This window comes from Callorhinus ursinus, unplaced genomic scaffold (genome assembly GCF_003265705.2).
Source record: "Callorhinus ursinus isolate GAN/ISIS: 27379988/994484 unplaced genomic scaffold, GSC_fseal_2.0 scaffold41, whole genome shotgun sequence".
Lineage (NCBI taxonomy): Eukaryota > Metazoa > Chordata > Mammalia > Carnivora > Otariidae > Callorhinus > Callorhinus ursinus.
Window position 1 is genome coordinate 13,527,123 of NW_027397103.1, and position 26,841 is coordinate 13,553,963.

Here is a 26,841-nt window from a genome sequence, read left to right on the forward strand (position 1 = left end):
GATACAGACACACATAGACAACACACAGATACACAGATACACACACACAGACACAGATACACACACACAGACACACACACACAGACACACACAGACACACACACACACAGACACAGACACACACACACATTCTTTTGCTTCTTGCTGACCCCCTTGAGAGTGGGTTGCAGGGTGCGGCCCTTCATCCCGAATACTTCAGCGCGCGTCTCCGGGGAACAAGAACGCTCCCTCACAAACCCCTTGTACGGTCGTCGAGTTCAGGAAGATGGGCGTCCATGTGATACTGTCGTGTGACATGTGGCCCCCGTCCAGGTGCTTCCACTCCCCCCCACGACCTCCCACGCAGCAGCCTGCTTCCCCCCCCCACCCCGGGTCTGTGCTCCAGAGCAGCTCCTCGGCCTTCCTCCCCCCGGGACGACATTGGCATTTTGGGAGTGTGGCTGCTGGTCTTGCACAATGGCTCCCTGATGCGTTGGATGTGTCCTGCTGCTTAGATCTGGGTGACACCTTCTGGAAACGATGATGGGTTTTTCTCCGTATGTCTGGTCAGGAGGCAGCCGACATCCGTTTACTCCGTACTTGTCATCTAACCAGGTCACTCTTCAGAGATACCATTCCTGGGTGTACTTGCTACTTTTCTCCGACTGTGACCCCTCCTGGCCTCCTCATGTCTTCCTGGCCTTGATGGGAAAGCTGCTTTCTGACTCAGGCACAGTCCCCGCCTGGCGCTCCGACGTCTCCTGGGCCAGTCCCCGTGCTCCGTGCCTGTGGTGCTCCTTCCAGGCGCCCTGGGCTTCTTGCCCGGCCGGCTCTGCAGCCCTCTCCAGACCCGCTTTCCCACTTCTCCCTCAGTTGGCTTAGCCTGGAGGGAGGAGAAAAACCCACAGGCTCTTGGTCAAACCTTGTCATGGCCTTCTCTCTCGCCCTGCTCAGAAGAAGGGGGTTGTCCAAGAGGAGAAAGCTCCTGTTCCCAAATGGCTTTCTAGCTATTGCTTCATAAGATGGTAGCATTTGAAAATCAAATATGGAATTTCTCTTATTCTAGTTCATTTAGCTTTTACAGATGTTTCCTATGCCTAGAAGCAGTCTGAATCCCTCCCATTAAAAGGGGACATTTACATTTGAATCATTTTAAAGCCTTACACAGCTTTTCACAGAGCGTTTCCATCAGAATGGGGAAAGGACTTAGCACGGCTCCATTATTACCTGGATTTAGACTCGCTGAAGGTCTGATTGCAGGTTATATACACCGGGAGCCTGTGGGCGACTTCTCAGGAAGCCACAGGGCAGGAGGGAGGGGGACACTTTATTTCTGCAAGTAGCACTGGCCACACTGAGTTGCCTTTTTGTAGGAGTGAGTTGACCTGGTTCAAACCGTCCTGTTTTATTAAATCACATCAGGTGTGTGGAGACACACACAGACACACATCACACATCACACACAGTAAGATGTCACTTGCTCTGGTTGCTGGAATCACATTTTCCCTGGAGAGGGGAGCTCTAGTCGGCCTGGTCACAGGCCCGTTAACGAGCTGCAGAGCGGAGCGTTTTTAGAAACCTTGTAGACGGGGTGGATAGTATGTGTGGCAAAACAACTGACATTTTAGGAAAAAACTGAAATGTCTAACGGCACTTTTATTTTTAGTGCTTTTTGCATAGTGAATGTCACTTTTTTAGGCGAGGAACATAAAAATGTATTAGATATAATGTGGCTTGCTCATAAAATCATCATGCCTGGTATATTTAGAGTATGGAAAAGTCAGGAAAAATCATACTGATTCTGTCTTCCCTGGGCCCTTGCATCTCCAGAGAAGTGACTAAGCATCTTGCCCGTTCTGTTCAAGAGTCCCACAACGGGAGCCTTGGCCACGGCGGGACGGAGGGCCACAGCGAGGGATCGGAGGGCCGGCCCCCTGCTTTCCTGGGGGTGCTGTTCCTGGTTTGCAGGCTTGTGTTTTCCGAGTTGACAAGAGATCTCAGAAAGCAGCCTCCCTCTTCTTTATGAAATTAAATTCCTCTTTTTGCTTGAGATGCACAAAGTCATGTTGCTCATACTTCCTTCTCCTCAGACTCAGCCATAAATACTTAAAAATTAAGAGCAAAACTGCTGTGAATTAAGGTTCATTCAGAGAGATTCTTGGGAGAGAAGCAAAGCCTGGCTTGTTTTGTGCCGCCTGCGAGGAGGGGGAGAAGGCACCGGCGAACAGATGTAGGGTTATAAATAGGCCCGGCTTGAAGCAGACCACACTGATGAAGAAACAGGTCTCAACTAAATGACGCTTCTAAGTAAGAACAGGGGAGGGGGATTCGCCGCAGGCTCCTGTTGTCGGGGGCCCCTGGCCCTGGCAGTGGATTTGGCATGTGAACACTTCATGCTCACGGAAGTCATTGTTGGCCCCAGGCGGGTCCCCCCACCCCCGCCCGGTTCCAAGGGAGAGTGCTGTGTCGTGCAACTTGCACCGAAGCTTGCGACCCCCTCGGGTGGGGGGCTGTTCCCGACCCCCATGATGCACGCTCCATAAAGCCACCAGAGACCTGGGGTCTGCAGGTGGCCTTGGGGACCTTCAGAAAGGTCCTGCCCGCCCCCCCCCAGAAGCTTCTGTGCTGGGGTCTGCCTGGCCCCCGAGCGGCTCTGGTCCCTGCTGCTCCTCGTGGGTCTGGCGACGGTCTTGGTTCTGGACGTGCTCTGGGGTAGGAGAATTTGTTGGGTAGGGCTGTTTCCATTGAGCTTTGAAAGGATCCTCTCTGCCTGCAGGCTTGTTTTTATTTCTCTTGGGTATGAAGAACATCGGTTGTAAAGGCTGCTTGTGATACATAGGTCCTTGCTTCAGACCCGATAGTCCTGAAACAACGGGGGCCCATTGCCACCAGCCAGGTGCTCCCATCTGTGGAGCAGACTGAAGTATGGTGGCTGGCCTCTGCAGGGGCCCCCGAAGGGCAGTGCCCCATGTAGCCTTGGGATCGTGTATGAGATCCACGCACAGATGGGAGCACCGAGGCTGAGGGGACACTTAAGTGGCTGGTGCAGGACCCCTTGCTCTGCCCTCCACATGGCGCTCGGAGGTGGGGTGCTCCCCCTCTGCCCTGTGAGCCACAGACAGACAGGACAAGTTCGGCAGGAGGGGTGTGGGCGGTGGGGTATTACAGAGCTGAAAATAAAACACAAGGGAGCTCTCGGGGCACGGATAAAGAGCTCCGAGGTATGTTACCTGGAAAGATCAAAGTGCAGGGCAATGTGTGCAAGTAAAAAAGCCAGCGTAAATGAATACACGCTGATAGGCCAGGAGTATACCTGGAAACACACACAGGACGTGATGCTCGGCTGCCGGAGAAGGGGGGCGGGGGGGGGGGGGCTTGTCATGCTGTCTGCTCTGGAGCATCGGGCCGTGCGTGTACACTTCCCGTTAAACGTTGAGGTCAAGAAAGAGTGGACGGTGCATGGGGGCTGGGGACTGACTGGGTGTCTGGGCTGAAGGCAGGGTGTCGCGGTGTGAGGCTCGCAGTGCGCTGCGGAGACGTGGCAGCCGCACCCCCCCAGTGCTTCCCTGTCACCGTGCTCCCGGGTCCACGTGCTGCAGGCGCGTGCTGTCGTGCCACGCTCCCGTCCTTCTGCCCCTGGCCGTGACTTTGCCTCCCCACTTCTCTGTGTCTGGGGCTGGGGTCCCACGGTGCTCCTGATCTCTGTGGCTGCCGAGCTCGCAGGCTGCTCGGTGACTCTCGGGTCAGGTCGCAGGGTGCCGCAGGAGTTCCGCTCATCCAGGCGAGCGCGCTCAGAAGTCTGCTTCCTCCGGGAAAGGGAAGGGAGGCCGGCTTCTCCCCCTGGGGCTTTGCGTCTGGGCCGTGTGCGCTCACACTGCTGTCCCGCCTCTCCCCAGGGCACCCTCATCCAGCACCTGAAGGAGCACATTCTTCACGGCAACATGGGCAGCGGAGACATCCTGCTGTATTACACCACGGTAGGCGGGCTCCGAGGGCACCAGGGGCCAGGAACGGGGCTGTGTATCAGGGCAGTGCCCTCCTGTCTGCTGCGCCCCTCCCGTCACTCGCTTTGGTCCCTTCAGGGCCAGTGTGATTCGGTCACGGGTTTTGTGACGGGGGCATTCTCTTGCGTGAGCCGGGTGGGCCCAACGGGAGCACACGGGTCCTGGTACATGGGCGGCGGGAGGGCCAGCGTCAGAGAGGAGGTGGGGCGAGGGAAGCAGAGTTCAGAGTGAGGTGGGGTCACGCACGAGCCAGAGGGCGGGAGTGGCTTCTTGAAGCTGGAAAAGGCAAGGGAAGAGATTCCTCCCGAGAGCTTCCTGAAGGCGCATAGTCCTGCCGACACCTTCACTTTGGACTTCTGGCCTCCAGAACTCTCACACAATGCATTTGTGGTGTTTTAGGCCACTCAGAGTGTGGCAGTTTGTTGGAGTGGAAATAGGAAATGTATACAGGTGGCTCTCCCAAGTACTGTGACAGCAGGGGGTCTGGGTGTGGAGGCTGGGTTGGGCCTGAGACTGTGCTGGGGACTGGAGCTGCTCCCCATTGCAGGACCAGCCCCGGAGGCCCCGTGTCCCTGCCGTGGGTGTGGGCCTGTGGCTCCAGCTGCCCCCACGCTAAGCCCATGCGTGTGCTGGCTGGCGCTGCCCTCACAGGAGGAGTTGTGGTGGTTGTTTTTTTTAAAGACTTATTTTATTTCTTTTGGAGAGAGCGCATGCAAGAGCATGTGATCAGGGGCAGGGTCAGAGGGAGAGGGGCAGAGCCTGATGTGGGGCTTAATCCTGCAACCCTGAGATTGTGACCTGAGCTGAAATCAAGACTTGGGTACTGAACCAACTGAGCCACCCGGGCGCCCCACTCACAGAAGGAGTTCTGTTCTGGCCCGAATCCTTGCCGGTGCACCTTGTGGCCGAGCCCGGGTACCCAGCTGGTCTGCCTGGCCACCTCGCTTCTCCCTGGGGTGTTTCACTAGAATCCTGGAGAGGCTGCTGCATTCGCTGAGCAAGGACGGGGCCCAGGTGCCCAGGAAAGGCAGATAGCACAGTGGAAGCCAGCGTCCTCCGGGTCAGACGTCACTGGACGTGGGACGGATGGGACCCTGCCTCCAGCACATTCTCCTGGCTTAGTGTGGGATATGCATCATTAAACCAAAGCCTGGGTTCAAGTAGTTGGAGACACTCCTGTCCTCGTTGAACTCTGTAAGATGAACACTTAGGACGAGTTAAAGGAAGTAGTGTTTTATTCCAAAAGAGAAAAACTTGAAGTTGGCTTTTTCTAACTGCAAATATCCAAAGGTTTCAGAGTGATTTAGCTCTGTTTTCTGGATGACAATTCTGTGTTGAGTTTTTAAGGAAACCGAATGTGTTCCCAGCCCGTGAAGTTGATGGCCAGGGCCCTGGCTGTGCCCCTGGGGACAGAGCCCGGCACTCCACGCACTCACTCTGGGAGCACTCCGCATGTGTGGCCATGCGCAGGCTGCCTCGTCACTCGGCGTGTCCAGCTGAAAATCAAGGCCTTGGGCCCGGTGATTGGGGTTCCCCTCAGCTGCAGGGATTTATCCCCGACCCTCCTCCCCCCTTCCCGCACACAGGCCAGTGGTGCCGGGCACTGCCAGGCTATGGGCCCTTTTCATGCAGAAAGCCTAGCGGTGTGATGGAGCGTCTTTTGAGTTGCAGGGAGACCCTGGCAGGTGCAACGATATTCAACTCAGCTGCCTCCCTGGGACTCACGGTTTAAGATGCCAGGGTTTTACATCGAGGGCAAGAACATAATGAAAAGAACTCAGATCTGGAGCGGTTTTCCCAAAGGCATTTCACTTTTCCTGAAGCATTCTGCTCGGGAGGGATGGGCAGGTGGCTTTTTCTGTGGGGCATGCTGGCGCCCCCAGCCTTGGGTGACAGCAGCTGCGGGGATCCCCGCAGCCCGAGCCAGGCCTGCGCCGCGTCCCTAACTGATGGACTTTACAGCTTCCTCGGACAGTGAACTGTCCGGGTCACGGTGCTGCTTGGGCTGCCCAGCGCTGGTTTCTTTTGTTAAGAATAATTCCTTAGTGAAAGAAACTCACCTAGGGATATTAAAACCTGGTGAAAAGGCAGCTTAACTAACTTGAGATTTTTGGGTGACCCCAGCGCTGGTGTCGCTGAGGGGAAGGACAGGTAGCTTTTCAGGGGCCCGCTGGGTTCTTGAGCCCATCACCCAGGCCATCGGTGACTGCTTGCTGAGCCTCTGTGCTGGTTGTCTCTTAAGTGCCCTTGTCTTAACCAGGGGGTTCTTAACCAGGCTGTATCGGTGGGCCGCTTGGCGTGCCTCATGTGGTGCCTGGTCCCCCTTGTGGGACCTGCACAAGGTCACGGGGCGGGGCATCCTCCTGGCCCTCCCTGCCTCCCGGGAGGACATTCCTGCTGGAGCTTTCCTCCGGCTCCCTGGCTCCTTGGTTCCCTTGCTGTGTTGGTTTAGCTCCGGAACCGCCCACAGTTCCCCCTGCATGGATGGGAACACGGTTGCCAGTGGGTTTGTGAGCACCTTTTTGCCTTAAAATGTTTTTTAAATAACAACAACAAAAAAAAGCCTTCTTTGCATACGAATAACCTTCACACGCTGAGACATCAGGGTCCTCCTGGGCCGGGGGTGGCCGCGTTGGTCGTGCTCACACACGCGGTCTGCGTGTTCCTATGGCATGTGTGGATGCCTGCCTGGATCTCTGGGTTTGTGCACAGCCATGCTTTCCTGTGTGTGGACAGGGTTATGCTGCACCCCATCTGCTGGCTTGTTTTACACGTAAGCTCAGAGACTGGTCCACGTCCGCGCAGGCCTCATTCTTGTGAATGGCGGCGGTGGGCTGACTCCTGAAGGCTTGCCACGTGCTGTTCCAAATGTCTGATGCGGCTTCACGGACTCGTGTGCGGTGTTCCACAGTAGATGTGCGTGTGTGGGGCCGCTTCTGTGTTGGTGGACCTCTCCTTGCTTTCCATCTCCCAGCGAGGCTGCAGTACACCACCTTTGACCCATCTTAGTGTGCACATGTGCATGGATCTGTACAAGAAACTCTTGGCGTGGAGTTGCTGGGGTGAAGTGTCGTGCATCGGAGATGGGCAGTTCTTGCCAACTGTTGGCTCAGTTTCAGGAGGTTTTCTAGGGACGTGAGAAGCTGAGTGGCAGAAGCAAGGGCACCTGGCCCAGCGTTCGGTTGACACTGTGTTCCTTCTGTCTGTTCCAGGTTGGCTGGATGATGTGGAACTGGATGGTGTCCGCTCTTGCCACAGGGGCGGCTGTGGTCTTGTACGATGGCTCCCCCCTGGTGCCCACGCCCAACGTGCTCTGGGACCTGATTGACAGGATAGGGTAGGTGCCCGAGACACCGTGCTCAGCCACAGAGCCGCCGTGCTGTCGACTGCTCTAGCATTGGTGTCTTCTTGGGAGCGCTTGGCCCCCTCAGAAGGCGAGGGAGGGTGAGGGAGGTTGAAGTTGCCAAGGAGGGTGGGAAGGGGCAGGCAGTCCTGACAGGGACTGACCAAGGAGATGGGGGCCACCCCCAGGGGCCAGGAGTGGGTCTGGAACATCAGGGTATCAGGAGAGGGAATGGGATCTTGTGTCTATAACTCTGGAGCCTTAGAACTGCTGGAAAAGCCCAGGAGAAAGGGAGACAGGGCCAGTGAGGGTTCTGTCTCACGCAGGGCTCCGCCAGCTCCAGGGTGGGCTGGGGTGTAAAACAGGCTGCCTGGGGGATGGTGTGGATATGCCCGTGGAGGGCAGGCGCAGAGCCCAGCACTGGGGCATTCACAGGGTCTGGGCTTCCCACCGCCAGCCTTCTGAGCCTCATGGCGAGAGGACAGTCCTGCTTTTGTCAGCTGTCCCTGGAGTCTTCTTGGACCCGTCACAAGGTTGCTCCAAAATGTTCCTGTAGATGCTGCATGAGGGTGTCTGTGCCTCCATGCTGTCCTGCTAACGGCTCATTTCTTGGTCGGGCGACGAGAGGAGCAGAGGCAGAGCGTGGGGAAGGATGCTGGGCCCTCCCTCTCCCAGTTCCCCTCCTCATGGTCACTGGGGGAAAGTGTCAGGAGACCGTTCTGTGAGTGCTTTCTTTGCTGATGAATTAATCATAACCGGTGGAAGCGTCCCCCCCTCCCCTTGCGGCCCGTGGTCACTGTTGGCCTAATGATCGTGGTTCTGGGGGTGAGAATACAGAAGCAGCAGAGCTCCAGGGGCCTCTGGAATGTGCTCATTACTCTAAGTTTGAGTCTGTTCATGGTCTGTTCATTAGAAGAGCCACTAATGTTTTTAAATCCTTGGCCATTAATATTTCAAATATAACTTTGCCTGGCCTGGGTAATATTTAAATCCTGACATTTGGCTCACAATATTGGCGAGGAAGGCGATTTCCTAATGAGACTGTTTCCAGAGAAAGGTTAATTGAATCCCTGGGAACTGAGTTGACTTTAAGAGCTTTACCCTTAATACCTGTGAGCTAGGCTCCAGGTGGGGACAGTTTTTGGTGTATGTCTGTGTGTGTGTGTGCGCACGCGCGTGCGTGTGTAACAGGAAGACGGTTAGAAAATATGCATTATTCGGGCTCAGTGCTAATGAATTTGAAGGATTAAGGGCCCCAGGAAAACCCAGCTGTGTGTGTGTGAGTGTGTGTGTGTACGTGCACTTGCGTATGTGTCTGCATGTGTGCACAAGTGTGTGCTTGCCTGGGCAAGAGTATGTATGTCTGCATGTGTGGATGAGTGTATGTGTGTACAGGTTTGAGAGAGTACGTGAAAGTGTGTGTGTGAATATGTGTGAGCAAGAGTGAGTGCCTTTGTGGTTGTGCGTGCACGTGGGGGTGAGTGCATGAATGAGTGTGTGTGCGTGCATGTCTGAGCATTCACAGGTATGTGGTCTGGGCCGATGTGGTAGGCACGTCCTGAACATCTGCCTTCCATCAGCCCCAGACGCTGCTGGAGACATGGCCTTGGCCCTCCACAGGGCCCCTCTGGACCCGGCTGGGAGCTTCCCTGCCCGGTTCATGGAGGCCCGTGCAGCTCTGCAGCCAGGCAGGTGCTGGGGGAGGGGTGCTTGGGAGGACTGTGGGCCTCAAACACCCGCTCTGACTGCCAACGGCCATTGAAGGAGGGGGTGTAGGTCAGGTGTGGTGGGAGACCTTCATCTGACCTTTACCTGTGCGCCCCCCCCCCCCCCCCGCTGAAAATTAAAACTGAGTTACATATGGTCACATAAAATCCTACCTGTCTATGGTGAGAGGAGCGGCTCTCCCAAGCCGGCTGACAGCAGGGTCCTTGCAGGCCATTTCAGGGTCTCTGGGTTTTTAAATAATATTGACTAACGTAGGAATGAAATCTTTGCCGATTATTAACGTGTCAGCTCAGACTTACTAACATATCTGATAACAGCATTTATTTTGTAGACACAAACAAGGTTCTTCTAAAAGATGAATTTTCTTTGTCATTTGGGGTGTATTTCTGGGCTCTGGGAGTCTGGCTTGGGGAATATTCGGGTTAGAGTTGGGGCCAGAACTCTGGGGTCTTTTGTCCAGGCTTTGCGTGTACCTGGGCCAGCATCAAAACCACCTGAGTTCCCCCCGTGTTGCCTGTCTCTGGGTAGGAGAGGTCTAGGTGGTGCATGGGGGGAATGACGGGCTCATCTGGCAGAGTGGACTTGCTGGACAGCCGTCTGCAGGGTCAGGTCCGCGTCCTGCACATCTCTGGGTGTTTGCTCTGCACCAGCTGCCCTGCTGGGCCGTGGCGTGTGCATAGCAGTGGTGGAGGCAAGCGGGTCCCTGTCCTCATGGGGCTGCACCCAAATGGGGGAAGAAGGAGAGAGAAAAAATGCTGTTGGTGCCCTGAGGTCAGGGACGCGCCCTGGAGGCAAGGCCGCTGGGGTCTGAACCTCAGGCCTGGGGAGGGGACACAAAACATGTTCCAGGCAGTGGGATGGTGAGTGCCCGGGCCCTAAGGTGGGACTGGCATAGGTGTGCACGGGGAGCCCCCGTGCTGTGAATGTGAAGGGTGGATGTGGGGCCGGCTGGGGGATGGGGGCAGGAGGCTGGTCCCTCTGGGACTGTCAGGCTGGTTTGGACGGTGGGTGCTTTTCAGCATGAAACGCGACACCACTGGAAGCAACACAACCCAGTGTTTTTAAAGGCTAAGTGTTGCTCCTGAGTGGAGAATGAACCGGGGGGGGGAGGGGGGGGCGTGGGGGGTGGGGGGAGGTGGCAGGGCAAGGGCAGACGAAGGGAAACTGATGGGTCTTCGGCTGTTGGAGTTCCCCAGGCACGGGGTGGGTGGCCTTGGAAGCGCTGTCTGTGAGCTGCCCTTGGGGCACTGGGGCCGGCACCTGTCCAGCCGGGAAGCTGCCTCATGCTTTGTGCAGCGACCCGGCAGTACTCCGTAACAATACGCAGTGCTGAGCACCCACACAAAGCTCCCATGCTTCATGAGCTGAGTGTGTTTTTACACATCTCCTGCAAGCCCTGGAGATGGATGGGGAGAACTTCCCGTTCTTCCGACAAGCAGGCCTGTGACCCCCACCCAGCACCTGTTCAGGGTCTCTGTGCATTGCCAAGGTCAGGGTTCACAGGGATATGGAAAGAACCACAGAGAGCCGTTGATTCTGGGGCTGTGCAGAATAAGGAATGTCGTTTTGGTGTGGTTGGTGGCTGGAGACCTTGGTGCCGGTGGCTGGGCGGTCACTGCTCCACCATCAGAGGCTGATAGCGTGCCTTATCTTCTGTAAAAATGTAGCTATTCCTGAAAGGGTGACACCTTAGTCCTTGGAGGTGACCTTGAATTTGTGAACCAGACTGGCTGAGTTAATGCAGTAAGCACGGGGGACGTGGGAGGTGCCTAAAGTCTCAGTGGGCGGCTTAGTGGTGGCAGGGTGGTGGTCGTGAAGTGAAGGGGGGGGCCGGGAGGAACAAAGGGTAGCAGGCTCGAGGGGCCCTCCCCGCCCAGCCACTCCAGCTTCAGACAGCATGTGGCTGTCTTCCTAGAGGGAGATGCCACCCAGGGGCGAGGGGATGAGGTTTTTGCTGCCCAGAGGGATGCAGAGGGACCTGGATTTTGCAGCCTCCTTTGGGTCCGAAAGACAAGGCATTATTTAGTTAGGAAGAGGGTCTGCAGGTCAAGGGCTGCCTGGCTGCAAGAACAACTGGGAGGTAAATGGAATGATAAATTGCGCTCTCCCCCAGAAATACAGTGATTTACGCTCCGCATGGTGTCGTTCTCCGTGTGGATGTGGGGGAAAGGACCGTAGACTCTAAACGTTTGAAACGAGAAGAGCTGCGATTTTGTAAGTCATTTAAGAACAGGGGGTGGGTCCTGAATGCCCAGGACGGGCCCTGCTCCCACAGAGGGTCCTGCTGCCCTCTCCACCTTGGTGGAAGGGGCTCGCGTGAGGCTGGAACTTGAGGGGCCTTGGTTTTCTGGCCTCCTTTGGTCCCAAAAGGGCAAGTACCCTGCAGTTGGGAAGATCGTGGGCTGATGTGCGCGTCATTGTCTCTCACATGGAGCCACGTGTTCAGGGGGCCAGGGCTCCTTGTGTGTTGGAGTCAGGGTGCAGACCTGTCCCTGCTGAACCCCGCAGTCAACGCAGGTGTTTGCTGAACACTGGGTATTAATTCAGCCCAGAAAAATGATGTGTCTCGGATTTTGCAAACTTGCCAGAAACAAGTCACTAATTTTAGAAAGCTCTGGAGCGTGGAATGTGCAGGAGCCTTGAGAGTTTCTGTTTTCTTTCCCTCCTGTGCCCTTAGCATCACCATCCTTGGAACGGGTGCCAAGTGGCTGGCCATCCTGGAAGAGAAAAACATGAAGCCAGGTCAGTATGCCCCTCGGGACGCTTGGCCTACACCGCGCCTTGCCAGCCAAGGAGTCCAGAGCCACTCTCTTGCCTGTCTCGTGCACGCAGGCCAGAACAGAGGTGTCGGGCTTAGTTTTAATCTTTCTGTGCTGCTTGGCCCTAGTGGAAACCCACAGTCTGCAGACACTTCACACGGTCTTGTCCACCGGCTCCTCTCTGAAAGCCCAGAGCTACGACTACGTCTACAGGTGCATCAAGAACAGCGTCCTCCTGGGCTCCATCTCAGGTAGGGCTTGCGCCGTGGGGAGGGGGTTCGGGAGGAAGCAGGGGAAGTGGGGCACGACCAGGCTGGCCCCCTGTAAGCGTGCACAGCCTCTGACCCGCCAGGTCCGCTGTCTTGAACTCGTCCCGAGTAAACAGCAGGACGCACATCTCTGCACAGTTGGCTCTTCTCGTTCATGACAGTTAAGTTCTAGAAAGTCGCTGAGTTAGTGACCGCTGAACCATCGCTCCTGGGGGAGGTATGCACACGCGCGCACACACGCACACACATCTCATCTTATATTCTGAAAACAACCTTGTATTATAATCTTCTATTTCTGAAAACAACCTTTTCTGGTAGATTCTGTTCTCTTTACCTTACAGAAGAGAAAACAAGTTTCAGAAGTGTTAACTGACTTGCCGGAGCAGCCTCCCAACAGGGTGCCGTGTGGCCGGCCCCCCGGCCAGAGCTTCTTGCGCCCCTTGCCCCTCCCCTCGCTGTCCCCTGGTCTTCTCTCAGCGGGAGCTGAAACCAGAGCACGGCACCGCCTTGTTGCCCCGCAGCTGGGGACGTGCGTGGGGGGCATCTCGAGATTTCCACCACTTGGCTCATGGTCTCAGATGACCTTGAAGGCACCCCGAGTGTTGATCCTGAGGTCATACATTTTAGCGAGTAGGAGAATTTGCAAATACAGAATCTGTAAATAATAAGGATTGGCCAGGGATGAGAACAATTGTTGCAAAATCGTTTATATTCGTTAAAAGCTGGAAATTACCTATATGCCTGGTAGAAGGGGATTCATTGACTAATTTATGGTGCATCCTTAATTTTTGCGGCTGTTAGGAGGGATATGTTGAAAATTCTTATTTAGATAGAAACATATTTATTGATACTGAAAGAGTTGTGATATGTTGAGTGAGAGAAGCAGATTGCAGAATTACAAGCGTGGTCATTTTTGTAGATCAAGAAAAGGAATATGTTGGGGGGGCGTGTGTACACCCGTGTGTGTGTGTGTGTATGGGTGTTGGGATTTCAAGTGAAATTTCAATTTTTTTTCCTCTTCCCTTTTTTCCCTACATGAAGTTGTATGAAGACAATTTGTGCATGTTGCAAAATATTCAGAATCCAAAAAGGAAATAGAGTGGTGTCCACCCCACCGCCCTGGCCCGTCCTCCTTCCCCAAGGAAGCCTGTGCTTGTTTCCTGCCGGGGGCGTCTGTACGTAGGTGGGGGAGCATGTGTCGATGGGGTGAGACCCGTTTAACTTAGGGTTCACGGTGTTCCATTATTTCCCCCTTAACAGTGTGACTTGGAGTTAATTCTGTCATAGCTCATCAGAATCTTTAGATGACTTTAATTTATTTTTCTGAAAACACATCTTTAAAAGATGCCGTGTGATGTGCTTGAAGCCCGAGGCTGCCCTGCCAGCCGTCCGCCTTCCAGCTGGACCCGTGGCCTGAGGCTGGGTGTCTCGAGCTGTTTTGGTGGGCAGGGAGGGCTGGGGTCCCGCCAGCATCTGAGAGTGGCCTTGGGACATCCCCTTTCCTTCTGAACCTCAGTTTGCCTGCCTTTAAAAGGGATGGATTTTACCATGTGGCCTCCAGGGGCCTTTCCATATGAATGCTGCCCGCCGAGTAGGCGGACCTGCTGGGGCTCTGGCCATTTATTTAGTGGGGTCATTGGCCTCGTGACAGGTGACATCTATCAATGTTTTCTGCCTGTGTATCACTCTGTGGAATGCTGCGGGTCCTGGAAACATAATAGCTCTCCTGTTCTGACACAAAACACTCTTCAAGATACTCCGGGGGCGGCGGGCGGGGGGGGGGGGGGGGGGGGGGGGGGGGGGGAAGCAGGAATAGTGTGTCTGAGGTGGCCTGTGTGCATGAGAAGGTTGTCTGTGGAGAGGGTCTCCGGCCAGGTGGCAGGGATCCACATCCACTCCTCACCCTCCCAGAGTTCTGGGTCTTGTCTCAAGCGAGAGCCAGACGTATTACCTGCCCAGAATGCTGCTTTGCAGAAGCTTCGGGAAATATGTCTGAGTGGTACTGCTGGCTGACCCGGTGCTGTCGGACCCTCAGCCCTGGGCTGGTGCTGTGCGCATCCCAGCGTCCCCTAGAGAGCATCCGAAGCCTCGGGGGGCAGCGCTCACACCTCCCTGGGGCCTGGAGCGCTGGTCAGTCCTTGCCGGCCACTGAGATGAGCGTGGTTCTCATTTTCATGGGGCACACCTGCCGTGACCCGAGGTGTCAGGAGAAGGCAGAGGGGACATCACACTTCCAGCCTCTGTCTGAGGGAAGAAGTACAATCAGTTTCGAGTCGAGGCCAGGATGAAAGCCTGCTGGTTGCTGGAAGCATCCAGATGTCTTACGTGGCTCTCGAGCGCCCTCCACCCTGGGTCGCGCGCGCCGGCCACGGTGAAGGAGGGACTGCTGCTTCAGTTACGGGGGCATGTTCCCCGGCACACACACGCGTGCACACACACACGTATGCAGAGGAGTCGCTGGAGTCAGGAAGCCGGCTCTGTGTGCTCACGTCCCCCTTGGGGTCCCTTCCCGCCCCAAGTGCCTGAGTGAAGGGACAGTCGTTGGCAGCAGTGGGTCTAGCTTTGGGGGCTCCTGCCGTTCCTCTCAGTGCCTCTCAGGATCTGATTCCCTTTTGAGCTCCTTCCCGGCATCGGCGTTTTTCCTATCTGAGACCCAGCCTGCACGGACCCCAAGGGTGCGGCTCCTCCAGCCACAGCAGAGGGCCTCTGTGTGAGCCATCTGCCCAAGCAGTGCCTGTGGGGTAGAGCTAATGGGCGAAGCTTCCATTTTCCGTGAGCCCGAGTCTCGAATTTCATTGTGACCACAAGAGGTCATTTATTTTGTCTCTTATCCAGCAGGAAGGCTCGGTCAAAAAATAAATCACTCAGACATGGGTGGTTTGCTGCAATTTCTAAATCATCTTCCCCATTTCTCCCTGAAAAGAAGCACTAACTGTCCGTGGATTTTTCAGTATTTACCTGGAGAAAGAGTAGTGATACCTGTGTTTTAGGGTCTTCTTCCTTTGGTGTTCACAGTAAAAAACGAGGCTATTTGTCTGTCTTCTGAATTTTGGATCTCCTTTTCCTTTGTTTGCAGGTGGCACTGACATCATCTCCTGCTTCATGGGCCAGAATTTTTCTATTCCTGTGTATAAAGGGGAGATTCAGGCCCGGAACCTGGGCATGGCCGTGGAAGCCTGGAACGAGGAAGGTGATGGCTTCACTAACCGTCTTCCTTTCTGTGTCTGGGCGTGACTGGTAGCTCGGAAGCACTCGGATGTGTAACTGCCCTGAGAGGGGCGGCCCAGCTCACTTCTAGCCACCCACCCGGTTCCCCGTCCCCAGCCCCCTTCGGCCTGCCCGCCTCAACAGTCAGTGTCGGGCGGGAGCACAGTGGAGAGCTGTGTTCAGGAACTGCAGGGGGGCCGTTGTTCTCCCGGTGCCCAAACCCCAGAGACACTGCTCAGGCAGCCCCACTGCCCTGCTGGTCTGACACCTTGACCCGGACCCAGTGAGGGAGCTGGAGGTTGGCCTCTCTGACAGTCTCAGGGCGAGCTTTTGCTTTGTAGCCTCTTAGTGGCTATTGGTAAATCAGCAAAGCCTGTTTGTATCTCCAGCACCTAACAGGGCCTGGCCTGGCATGTGGTGTGTGCACTGTACAAATTTGCCCTGTAGCCACTGTTATTTTAACTGGGCAGAGTGAATGGGGAGTTTGTGTGAGGAAGAGGGAGAGACGTCAGCCATGGTGGTTCCACCAGGTTAGGGGCTGTAAGTCTGGATAGCACAGGAAGGAGCTCTCTTTCTAGTTCACTGAAAATGTTGCCAGAGACCTTTCCGAAAATCAGTTCTTACTTTCAGAAGAGGACTTTTCCCTGGTGCTCACAAAAAGTTCTCGGCCCCATATATCTGTTTTCTTCCCCACCGCCCGAACGATTTCTCTTGGTCTTGGTCACTGCTACATTCTGTGGCCTGGTCGGGGGGAGATGCTCCTGGCGGAGAGAAACCAATGGCCGTCTCTTCAGCTTCCAGATGTCTGTCTGTCCTCTATCTCGGGGGTTCTGTGGGGTGGGATGAGCTGGGCCAGGTAAAGGAAATGCGGAAACTCGAGCCTCCCAGGACGCACGGTGGGATGGTGACTTCTCAGTGCGAGACCCGCGGTGCCGTGCTGTGAAAGGTGCTGGATAAATGGGCCCACTCACTGGGAGGGATGCTGTGCTGCCTTCTCTCCTCGGCTTCCCCGGCCTGTGCTGTGCCCGGGGCTGGAGACCGCGTGCCCTGTGGAGCAAGTGGGACTCGGTGCAACCCCCTTAGCCTGCAAGTCGGGAGTAGTGAGTGAAGGTGAGGATAGGTTGGGACCCGGTGGTGCAGGAATCCCATTCCTGGGAGATACTTGCCCGTATGAGCAAGGAGAGGCGTGCACGTGTGTTCGTGGTAGCATGTTTGCAGCAGGGAACAGAGTTGGGAACAGTAGAGCTTCCCCTTTAGGAGGAATAAATGGCCACAATCGCACGTGAAGACTTATAAGCAGTGAAAACAGATGAACTGGAGCAGCGTGTAGCCGATGAGCGAATCACCCCGACCCCACGCTGGGAGAGCAAAGCAGGGTGCTGGACGCACGCAGCACGATGCCGTTTGCGCAGTTTGGAAACACGCGGGATGACTGTGTTGTTCAGAGACACGTGTTGATGGAGTGAATGTATTAATACACATGTGGGAAAGATAAATTTCCTTTAGAAGAGGGGTTTGGGGGAGTCGGGAGGGAAGGTCACTGGGGGTCATTCCCAAGTAGGGTGTGTAAGCGACGGAGAGCGTGAGTATGCACCACGGTGTGTGGCTGCTGTGTGTGGTCACATTAGTTTTTCATTCTTCCTGAACCAGGAAAGGCAATCTGGGGAGAGAGTGGTGAGCTGGTGTGCACCAAGCCGATCCCCTGCCAGCCCACGTGCTTCTGGAACGATGAGAATGGGAGCAAGTACAGGAAGGCCTATTTCTCCAGATTCCCAGGTAGGTCGGTCTGTCGGGGATGCAGACAGAGCTGCCCAGACTCCGCTGGGGCTGGGCCTTCAGGGTCTGGTTCTGGACCTCCCCCCCGCACCCCCCCACCCCCCCCCCCCCTGCCGCTCACAGCTCCTTCTGCCGGTGGGGTGAGAATGAATGTCGGGTCAGTATCTTGTCACATTCAGCTTGAAGCTATCATGTGAAACTGGAGTCTGGGTTAGTTTCTTCCTTTTTTTAAAGATTTTATTTATTTGAGAGAGAAAGAGAGTGCATGAGTGTGGGTGGAGAGGGCCAGAGGGAGAAGGAGAAGGAGAGAGAATCTCAAGCAGACTCCCTGCTGAGTGTGGAGCCCAATGCAGGAGATCTCAGGATCCTGAGAGCATGGCCCTGAGATCAGGACCTGAGCAAAACCAAGAGGCAGATGCTCAACCGGCTGAGCCACCTGGGCGCCCGTGGGGCGGTTTATGCTTAACCAGCCTCTGTGCGCAGCGCCCCTGGGCCCCGTGTGCGGCTGCGGGGGGCCGGCACGAGCACCGGTTTGCCCGAGGGAGGGCTGCGGGCCGCACACCTACCCAGGATTGTGCCTGCCAGTTCGGACAGAAACAGCGTGTTCAGGAGCAATCTGGCTTGGGGCTCTTCCTCTCTGCCGTGCGTGCACCCTCACCCGGTCCTCACGGGAGTATTGGAGGAGGAGTGCTTTGGCAGTGGGATGATTTACAACCTGCCTGTCTCTCTCACACAGACTGACACCCTCGCGTTCCATCTTCCGAGTGGCGCCTTGCCCCCGAGCAGGGAAGTGTTTTGTTTCAAGCTCGGACTCCCGTCTGCCCTTACCTTCCTTTGTCAGCAGGCGCGAGTTGGCGCAGCTCTGCCAGTCACAGTGTAGCAAGCCCTCTGCCCCAGAGTGGTTTTTTCCAAGTGTTTGCTTTCTTCGGTCTCTAGGAAGGTAATTTGATTTTGCGTTAACTGCATGTGGAGGATCAGAGAAGGGCAGGTGGCCGTCGGGGGCAGAATTTGCTGTGGACCCCTACCGTTTCTCCGCCTGGCTTTGCACGTTTGCACGTCCCACATAAAAACCACCGAATCTGGCATCGCACCCCCACGTGGGCGTTGGAGGAGCACCCCAGATGTGGCCTGGTCTCCACTGGGTACCTGCCGTACTTAAGCCCCACCTTGGGTCCTGCCAGCATGCAGCTGCCCAGACGGCGTGAGGCGGGATAGAGGGAGCTTAGAGAGAGAGAGAAGCGTTCCTCAGATGACCCTGAAGGACAGGGCAGGGGCTCCTGTCTTAGGAAGAGAGTAGAATCTCAGCTGGAGGATTCATCTAAGAAATCCGTCTCTTGTCTTCTGCAATACTGCCCATTGGTCTTTGGAAACTGTCTTTCCTAGAACTTGTTACGTATACAGGGTTTACACGATAAATGTCTCAGGATTGATTTCAGAGTCTTTCTTTTTTTTTGAACTTCTGGTATTCCCTCTTGGAGAAAACACATATTTTGTGACCTGTTATATTTCCAATTTTCCTTGGCTGCCAGGAAGCTCAGAGTTGAAATCATTGCTTGGTTGTAGCAGTCCTCTACCCCCAGGGCAGGGTTTCTGATTCTCTTTAAAGAATCTCATCATGCAGTCGGTTTTATAAGTAGTTTCCTCAGATACTTTCTGAGAGTAGGGGGAGGTATATGAGCCAGTACAGAAGGAGGAAAGCAATTAAGATAATGGGACTCTGAAGCTGTTGGTTGTGGGTGGGAGGGACAGAGAGAACCTGACTGTCCATGCCCCACCACTGGGACATTCTGACACTGTACTGGAATTGGTGATTAAAGGAAACAGCTGGAGGCCAAGGTTGTCGTTTCTGTAGCAGGAAGCAAACTCACAGACATCGACATCATTAGGCCAGGTGAAAATGTAAGCAGGCAGTGAGATCCAAGAAATCAGTAAGCAAAAAGAAGAAGTTCAGCAGAGGGAACAGTATCTCTCTCTTTTGTATCAACTTTGAAAAGGAAGTGTGTGTGTGTAAGTCTGTGAATAAATGCACAACAAAGGGTTATTTGAGTGGGGGAATTATGAACTGTCTTGCTTTTCTTTATATCTTATCATTTTTAAAAACCTAGTAAAAATTAAAAGAGAAATTAAAAGCAGACTGAAGGAAGATTTAGACCATTCTGATTCTACAAAGCAATGATTTCAGCTCTGAGTTTCCTGGCAGCCAAGGCAAAAAGGGAAATAAAATGGGTCCAGATAAGTGCAGGACACAGTCCACTCAGGAGGCCAGACCTGCCCACCAACTGTCAAGACTTTGAGCTTGATGACATGGAGACAGCCAAAGTTTCCCTCAGCCCACATCAGAAGAGTTCAAAGTGGGAAGACGCCCCGAGTCGTAACTGCTGGAGTCCTAGGTCCTTCCATAAGAGAAGCGTGTGCGGTTTATTCACGATGGCGCATCTACAGATGTGGAAAGCCATGCCATCATTCTCTCATGCCCAAAAACACATGCTCACCGTAGAAGATTTCCTCCAGGAGGAAAGCCAGAGCAAGGCTGGGTCTCCCCTGTCGCGCTGGCGTGCTGTCGCTGAAAGGGGGCGGAAGGAACCAATGTGGTGAGCACAGCTGGAACTGCTGGCTGGGGGCACGGAAACCTGCAGGGAAGCCTGCATTTCTCTGCCGTGACCACCTGGCAGCAGAGCCACCCGCCCTGTGTGAATTTTTTCTCCCGACTTTGGATTGTACGAGGTGGAAGTGCTTCATTGTATTTTCACAAATGACAGTTCCTTCAGGGTGCATTTGCATCTTCCGTTTTGTCTCCATTTCCAGGGCCTTGCGTTCATGGTCAAACTCCTGGGAGAGCCGGCTCTGCACAACCCAGACTGTGTGGGGGGCGGGCGCCCGGTCCCTGGATGAGAAAGGACTTGGGGGCGGGCGGGTGGGACGTGCCCTGTGGCCGTGTCTGCAGCCCTGTTTCCCCCCACATGGCGTCTGTAAGCCCGGTGTTCAGAGTAGCTGTCAGATATGCTTCTGCAGAAACTTGGCGTATCGCTTGCAGTCTTGGGAATGATTCTTTTCCCCTGTTTGTGTACATGAGTCTTTTGCAAGTCCCATCAGGAGGAAGGGGTTTCTGCCTTTGGCATGGCGAGGAGGGGAGAAGGACCTGGAGGCCTGCAGCCCTCTTTTGCACCAGAAGAAATGAGCTCAGGAGGCCCTTCGTTCCCAAGTTGCCTCCCAAGGACCACACTACCTCCAGATGGACAGATGTCCTGGCCTTCATCTGGGCAGGAGTCTTAGTCACTGCTCGTGCCGTCTCCTCGTGACAGTGAATGAGCAAGGGGATAAATGAATGCAGTATGTTGTCACGGGTGGCGCCTCCCGGGCAGGTGCAAGCGGACGCGGTTCACACCTCCAGCCAGGGAGTGTCTCCAGGATTGCAGGGAAGGAGGTGCTCTCAGATGCCCTTTCTGGGCCGCAGGGTCTTGGGGCTCATTTCAGGAGGCCAGGCTGCCCCTGGGGAAATGACTTCCGGGTGGCCGAGAGCCAGGGGGATGTGCTGTCCGTCATTCACACCCTTTTGGCCTCCGTTCATGCGACTGATCAGGGTCACTGCCTTTGGCGGCAGGAGGAAGCTTCTGGCTGGTTTAATTGCTCCCTTGGCAATTCCCTTGAGGTGTGACTTCTCTTTCCTCTTCCGTGCCGGTGGAGGAGGTGGCCAAGGCTGGCGCTTTGATCCCTGGGGATATTAGCTTTGCTGTATGCCAAGACGAGGGCCTCCCTGGGAATGTCGCCATCCCAGGCCCCAGCTGCACACTAGGCCACACGGGGATGGTGCAGGTGATTGGTTTCAGGGTCACCTCTGATCCCTGCCCCCACCCCACCCCATTCCCCTGCCTTCCTTGTCCCCTGGGTTTTACCAGCCAGTTAGCTCTGTGCACACGGCTTGTGCCTTCGCTCGGGCCTCTAGTAGCTTCCCACTGGTCGCGCTGCTGCTGTTATCCCATTCCAAGAATGGCCCAGCCCCACCAGACTAGCCCCCTTCGCTGTCCCAGACAACCCTGTCTTCCTAAAGCGTGCCTTGTAGTTTCTACCCTTCACTCAGAGGGCCTGCTCCCAAATCTCCCGTTGACCTTCCCTGGCCGCCTCTCGCACCCTCCCTGCCGGGGCTGGTCCCAACCCCGGGAATTCGTGAGGCCCTCGTTGGCGCCTGAAGGAGTGGCGTTCTCTTGTGTGCTGGTGCGTGTCAGAACTGGGCGCACAGGGGCCCCTGCTAGACGCTGTGCTCCTGGGGGCGGGAATGGTCTAGGCCACTTCTACCCCTGGGCCCCAGCCCCATTCCATACCTGTTTCTGTGCCTCAGTCGTGTCTGTTGACGAGCATCCCGTTACTGTCCTGCCTGCCGTGGCCATCTGTCCAGGCAGCTGGTCAGGACCCCTTCTCCTTGGGGTAACTGAGCACCTCTGCCTCCCTGCAGGTGTCTGGGCGCATGGCGACTACTGCAGAATCAACCCCAAGACTGGGGGCATCATCATGCTGGGCCGGAGGTGAGGGTCTTTAGAGGGCTTCTCTTCCCTGGAGCCCCCTTTCCCGGGGCATCCAGGCAGGGACAGGAGGCATCCCGCGTCAGCTCCCCGAAGGCCAGGTCTGGGCCTGATCCACATTTCTGTGCCCAGAGTGGGGTGGTGGGCCTGTGGCAAAGGTGTGTCCGTCCACGGTAGCAATGGCCCTTCCAGAACGGGGAGTGTGTGGGTATTGGGCGCACGGCATGCCTATACGGGTGGGAAGGGGCAGGGGGGTGACAGGTGTTTCCACACAAAGGGGACTGCTTTGTTGTCTGGCTTGGAGTTAGAGAGAGAAGGTGACCAGTGGGGATAAGGAGCCGGGGGGGGCGGGGGAGCCTTCATGACTGGACCCAGTGTTCCCGTGTGGGAAGGGGGTAACTGCCCCCGCCCCCCGGGTGACGTGCCTCACTCAGGACCCGCTGTGTGTTCGTGACCTTGTGTCTCTTTCCAGCGATGGCACGCTCAACCCCAACGGAGTGCGATTCGGCAGTTCGGAAATCTATAACATCGGTACGTATTTTCCCTTTCTCCTCGATTTATTCTCAAGTCATCCAGGAAGGAAGGAGGGTGTGTCCTAGAGGGAGCCCCAGAGCCTGCTTTCCAAAGAGCCCGCCTTTTGGCATAACTCCAGCCCATTTGCCTCAGAGGCTGTGAGAACATGTCCTTCTTTCTAGAACGTACCTCATCCACATTGCTTGTAGCCATAAAGCCTCAGAGGCCCATCCCTGTTCCATTACATTTTATCTTCACAGTGAGCAACCTTGGGTTGCTTAATTGTGTCTCGTCCTTACGGGTGAAGAAGGAGAAGCACAGAGAGGTTGTGTGATTCCTGGAGGTCACATGGCACCGTTCGGGACACCACATGCAGACAGTGGGCCTCACAGCTGCAGTGTAGAGTCATCCGTGGGCCTTTAAAATGCCCCACCCAGGCCCCAAAGTCAGCCTCTGTAGGAGGTGGCTTCCTACAGATGTCATGTCAGGGTTGTTTGTGTGGCCAGGATGGAGAAGTCCTGATCTGTCTGCCTCCGGCCTTTGTTCCTCCCACCAGTGGAGTCCCCACCACTGGTACTTGCTGCCTTTTTATTTTTAAATTAATTTGTAATTAAGCGAGTAAGGCCTGTGTTTGGCTTCTTACAAACACATCGACCATTGCAGCTCAAGCTAAAGCTCCGACCCTTGCCAGTGATGGGCGTTCTTCTGCTTGTTCGCCTTGAGGGGCTCTTCCCAGGAGGGTGGAGGAGAGGCAGCTGTCCCCAGCAGGCTCGGGCGGCTGGCTTCCCCCTCCTTCCTCACCGGCCATGGTGGGCCGGTGCGAGATGTGGCCCCTTCCCCTGTGTCTGCAGTGGAGGCCTTCGAGGAGGTGATGGACAGCCTCTGTGTCCCCCAGTACAACAAGGATGGGGAGGAGAGGGTGCTCCTCTTCCTGAAGATGGCTTCTGGCCACACGTTCGGGCCTGAACTGGTGAAGAGCATCCGCAATGCTATCCGCGTCGGCCTGTCCGCACGGCACGTGCCCAGCCTCATCTTGGAGACCAAGGGCATTCCGGTAGGTCGGCCGCCGGGCTCGGGCTCCTGCCCCCGGGCAGCAGCAACCGGAGCACCCTCATCCCCCCGAGAGCCCCCACACGCAGAGACTCATCTAGAAGCTTGTTCTGCTTTATATATAGTTTGTCTGCGTTGCCTGGCAACCCCATCTTTTTTACCCCAACATCTCTCCTTTTTTTTTTTTTTTTTGTTAACCCTTCCTGAATTGTATGTAAAGTAACTTCTGCTAAATACCTGTGTTCAGAGGCTAGGCAGGCCCAGCCCTGTGCATCCAACGGGCTTTTCCCCGGTGTGGTTTTAGTGTGTTCTTAAAATTATTAATGAGAAAATTAATTTTAACTTTTTAAAGAGCCGCTGGGGTGCTGTTGCTCTTGCCTTTTAATTTTAAGTTTTGCCTGTGGAAAGAAGAGTCGAATCTATTTAGAGGCATGTCTCCAGAAAGCTGCTCCCCTTCTACTTTGTTTAGGTTCTGAGTGGGGGAGGAGGGGCGCCCAGATTGGATCTCAGCTTTAACTTGGACTGCTCCCAAGGCGAATATCAGCTGAGAAGAGAGGCTGCCGTGTGCACGTGCACACGTGTGTGCACAGGGTGGGCTGAGTGCACAGACCAGCCAGGGTGTACGGAAGTCTGCAGAACAGCGATTCTCTGACGGGGACACAGCGCAGAGCCTGCTGACTGGGCCCCCATGGGAGACAGCTCTGATGCTGCCCCGAGCAGGGCCGGGACTTCCCCTGTCTACCTGCTTCTTTTAAATTTTGGTTATGCACAGGAACTGTCTCAAGCTTGGGAGTTCTCTCTGTCTCTCTCGGTTGCTGACTCCTGGTGACTCTGGGGACCGTGGCTCTCGCAGGGAGGGAAGGCACTTCTTGAGTCCATGATATTTACTGTCTTCTGCTGAGGGCCTAAAGCTTTCCTTCAGTGAACCAGTTCTGTCTGCTTCTCGAATATTTTGGAGCACGAGAGTTTGATTTTCCCCTTGGCTTTCTTTTGTTGAAACAGGACGTGTGTCCTTTGCTGCTGGAAGGGCTATCCCCCAACTGTGTGTGCTCATGAGATTAGTGGCACGGTTTATCCGAGAGATGCAGGAAATGGTGGCCCGTCTTTCTGTCCTCAGCGTGGTGCTCGGGTCGCTGTCAGCCCCCGCTCTCCCCAGGTGCTGTCTCTGCTGTCTGGTTGGGTTGGGAAGTCACTCCAGGGCTCCCTGAGATTTTTCAAGGCCCTTGTGTTTTCAGATCCTCCTGATCTGAACTAATGGATTTGGGGTGGCCCCGTGTGTCGTGCGCTGGGGTGGGGGTGGCCCGGCCAAGGAGACTTGGGACACTTGGGGAATTGCGAGGCCGACAGGCCCCAGGCAGCCACAACTGCCCTGACCCCAGCACATCTTTGTCCCTGCTCACAGCTGAGACGCCTGGCCCATCCCAGCGGCAGGCAGCATGACGTGTATGCCCCAGGAAGGCCCGAGCAGCAGCCGGCGGCGGGGTGGGGGGCTCTCTGCCTCCCCTGCCACCCTCCTCACCAGAGGAAGCAGTAGCGGGATTTCTTCTGAAACGTGGTCTTCTTTCTTTTGTCAGCTGATGGAAGATATAAATTATTAGCTCCCCTGAGCCGTTCTTGGAGCTTTTGTGTAAAGCTAACAAGCCCATACAGTTGCATGAGACTCTTGCATTTCGGGGCGAGAGGGGCTAACACCCACATGACAGGCAGTCCCTCGGAAGCTAGCGCTTAGATCCTTAATTAGTTCACACATCGCCCGAGTTTTTCAAATGAATGAATTTTAATTACATCTCAGGTTAAAAAAAAAAAAATAGTGCCCGTGGAGGAGAGATCAGGGCACCACCGTTTTCCTTAAGGTCTCTGCCCTTGAGTCCCCTGCCCCCAGACACCCGCCCTGCCACCAGAGGCACGGGGATCAAAGGCGGAACATGCGGGCCACAGATTTTAGGGGGAGCTTTGAACGTTTGGAAGGAGTCTGGCTGTGAGGAAAGTAGTACCCCATCCCGACCTGATGAACGGTTCTGAGGGAAGATTTGGGGGAAGCTTGGTGAGGCTCATGGACGAGGCTCGATGGCCAGTTGATGGTGACGAGGTGGCAGAAGCCAGCCTGCTGCTGACATGATGCTGATGGCCCGACTTTATGGTACAGAGAAGGGTAATGAAGTCAGTCTAACTGACGAAATAGAAACAGTCTGACAGTGAGGCACTTGCAAGAGCTGTCCGTGTGTGAGCCCCCTGGAGCCCTGTCCTCCCGGCAGGGAGAGGTGCTGGACCCCCCTTCATGCTCGAGGAGGCAACTGGGCTTAGGGAATCAGCCCACAATCCCCCAGATGCAGTGATCCAAGTGCCACCTGCTCACCGGGTGGAAGGCCCCCTCCCTGGCGCACCTGCGTGGCTGGCTCCAGGCCGAGGTCGTTCGGTCCGCGGTTTGGACGTTTGTTCTGTGGTTTGGCCCTTCGGTTTGGTTGGTTTGTTCCGTGGTTTGGTCCTTCAGTCCGTGGTTTGCACGTTCGGTCTGCGGGTCTGTGGTTTGCACGTTTGGTCCACGGTTTGGTTGTTCGGTCCATGGTTTGGATGTTCGGTCTGTGGGTTCGCGGTTTGGACGTTCCATCCGCGGTTTGCACGTTCGGTCCGCGGTTTGCATGTTCTGTCCATGGGTTCGCGGTTTGGACATTCCGTCCGTGGTTTGCACGTTCGGTCCGCGGTTTGCATGTTTGGTCTGTGGTTGCACTTTCGGTCTGCGGTTTGCATGTTCGGTCTGCAGGTCCGCGGTTTGGACATTCGGTCCGCAGTTTGCACGTTCCGTCTGCGGTTTGCACGGTCGGTCCGCGGTTTGCACATGCTTGGACCCGGGAGCTGAGGGCTCTCTTCCCCTTGAGACTCAGCGCTGTGTTTCTTTCGTCCGCCCCTCCCTGGCAGTACACCCTCAACGGCAAGAAAGTGGAAGTGGCTGTGAAACAGATCATCGCTGGAAAAGGCGTGGAGCACCGGGGGGCCTTCTCGAACCCCGAGACCCTGGATTTGTACCGGGACATCCCCGAGCTGCAGGACTTCTGAGTCGGACCGGCTCGTCGGCACCCTGCCACTCACATCTGTGCTGTGACTTCCGTGGGTTCAGGACGTTACTTTGGGAAGGCAAGTGTCCACAGGCTGGGAGGAAAGTCATGTCTGTCCCGCAGTTGCGTCTGGTGGCTTCCCCATGTTCTTCCCGGGTCACGTCCTGACCTTCAGAGGCCGAAAGGGAGCATTTGGTTGTGTGTGTGGCAAGGCTTAGGGAGTGTGTGTCTTTGTACAAGTGTTCTTGCACGCGCTGCGAGGAGCCGGGGGTCACCTGTGCGTGGATGGTTGTGGCTGACAGCCATGGTCACGGCCACGCTTCCCGCGTTGGCTGGCGCTCTGGCAGCGGCGGCGCCCCTCTGAGGAGCGATCTTGCCTTCAGCCTTGGGCCTGTAGTCAGTCCCCTTTGCTCTCTTCAGGTGTAAATCTGTGTCTCCCTTTTCCGTGGGTCTCCTGGCTCTGGCTGTCATCCCTTAGGGACTGGCCGTCTGCTGTGGCACGTGGACTGGTCCCCGGCGACCGACCACTCCTGCGGGTCCTGGTGCAGCCGCGTGTCGTGCCCACCAGACCGCCCTGCCTGGCGAGCAGAAGCTCCCGCTTGACAGCTCGTGGGTTTCGTGCTTTAACAGGGTCTCCTTATTT

General features: G+C 55.6%; 1 protein-coding gene across 1 annotated transcript in view; it reads left to right on the forward strand.

The window, feature by feature from the left end:
- The window catches only part of AACS (acetoacetyl-CoA synthetase), a 62,381-nt gene extending 36,038 nt beyond the window's left edge, over positions 1–26,343 (forward strand). Inside the window, exons 9-18 of the mRNA XM_073881306.1 lie at positions 3,727–3,956; positions 7,196–7,320; positions 11,732–11,796; positions 11,942–12,064; positions 15,159–15,272; positions 16,940–17,065; positions 21,516–21,585; positions 22,055–22,113; positions 22,947–23,149; positions 26,062–26,343. Coding sequence (XP_073737407.1) covers positions 3,727–3,956; positions 7,196–7,320; positions 11,732–11,796; positions 11,942–12,064; positions 15,159–15,272; positions 16,940–17,065; positions 21,516–21,585; positions 22,055–22,113; positions 22,947–23,149; positions 26,062–26,199 — 1,253 coding nt within the window. The 3' untranslated portion in view covers positions 26,200–26,343. The remainder of the gene's footprint in view (positions 1–3,726; positions 3,957–7,195; positions 7,321–11,731; positions 11,797–11,941; positions 12,065–15,158; positions 15,273–16,939; positions 17,066–21,515; positions 21,586–22,054; positions 22,114–22,946; positions 23,150–26,061) is intronic.
- Positions 26,344–26,841: the final 498 nt, after the last annotated feature.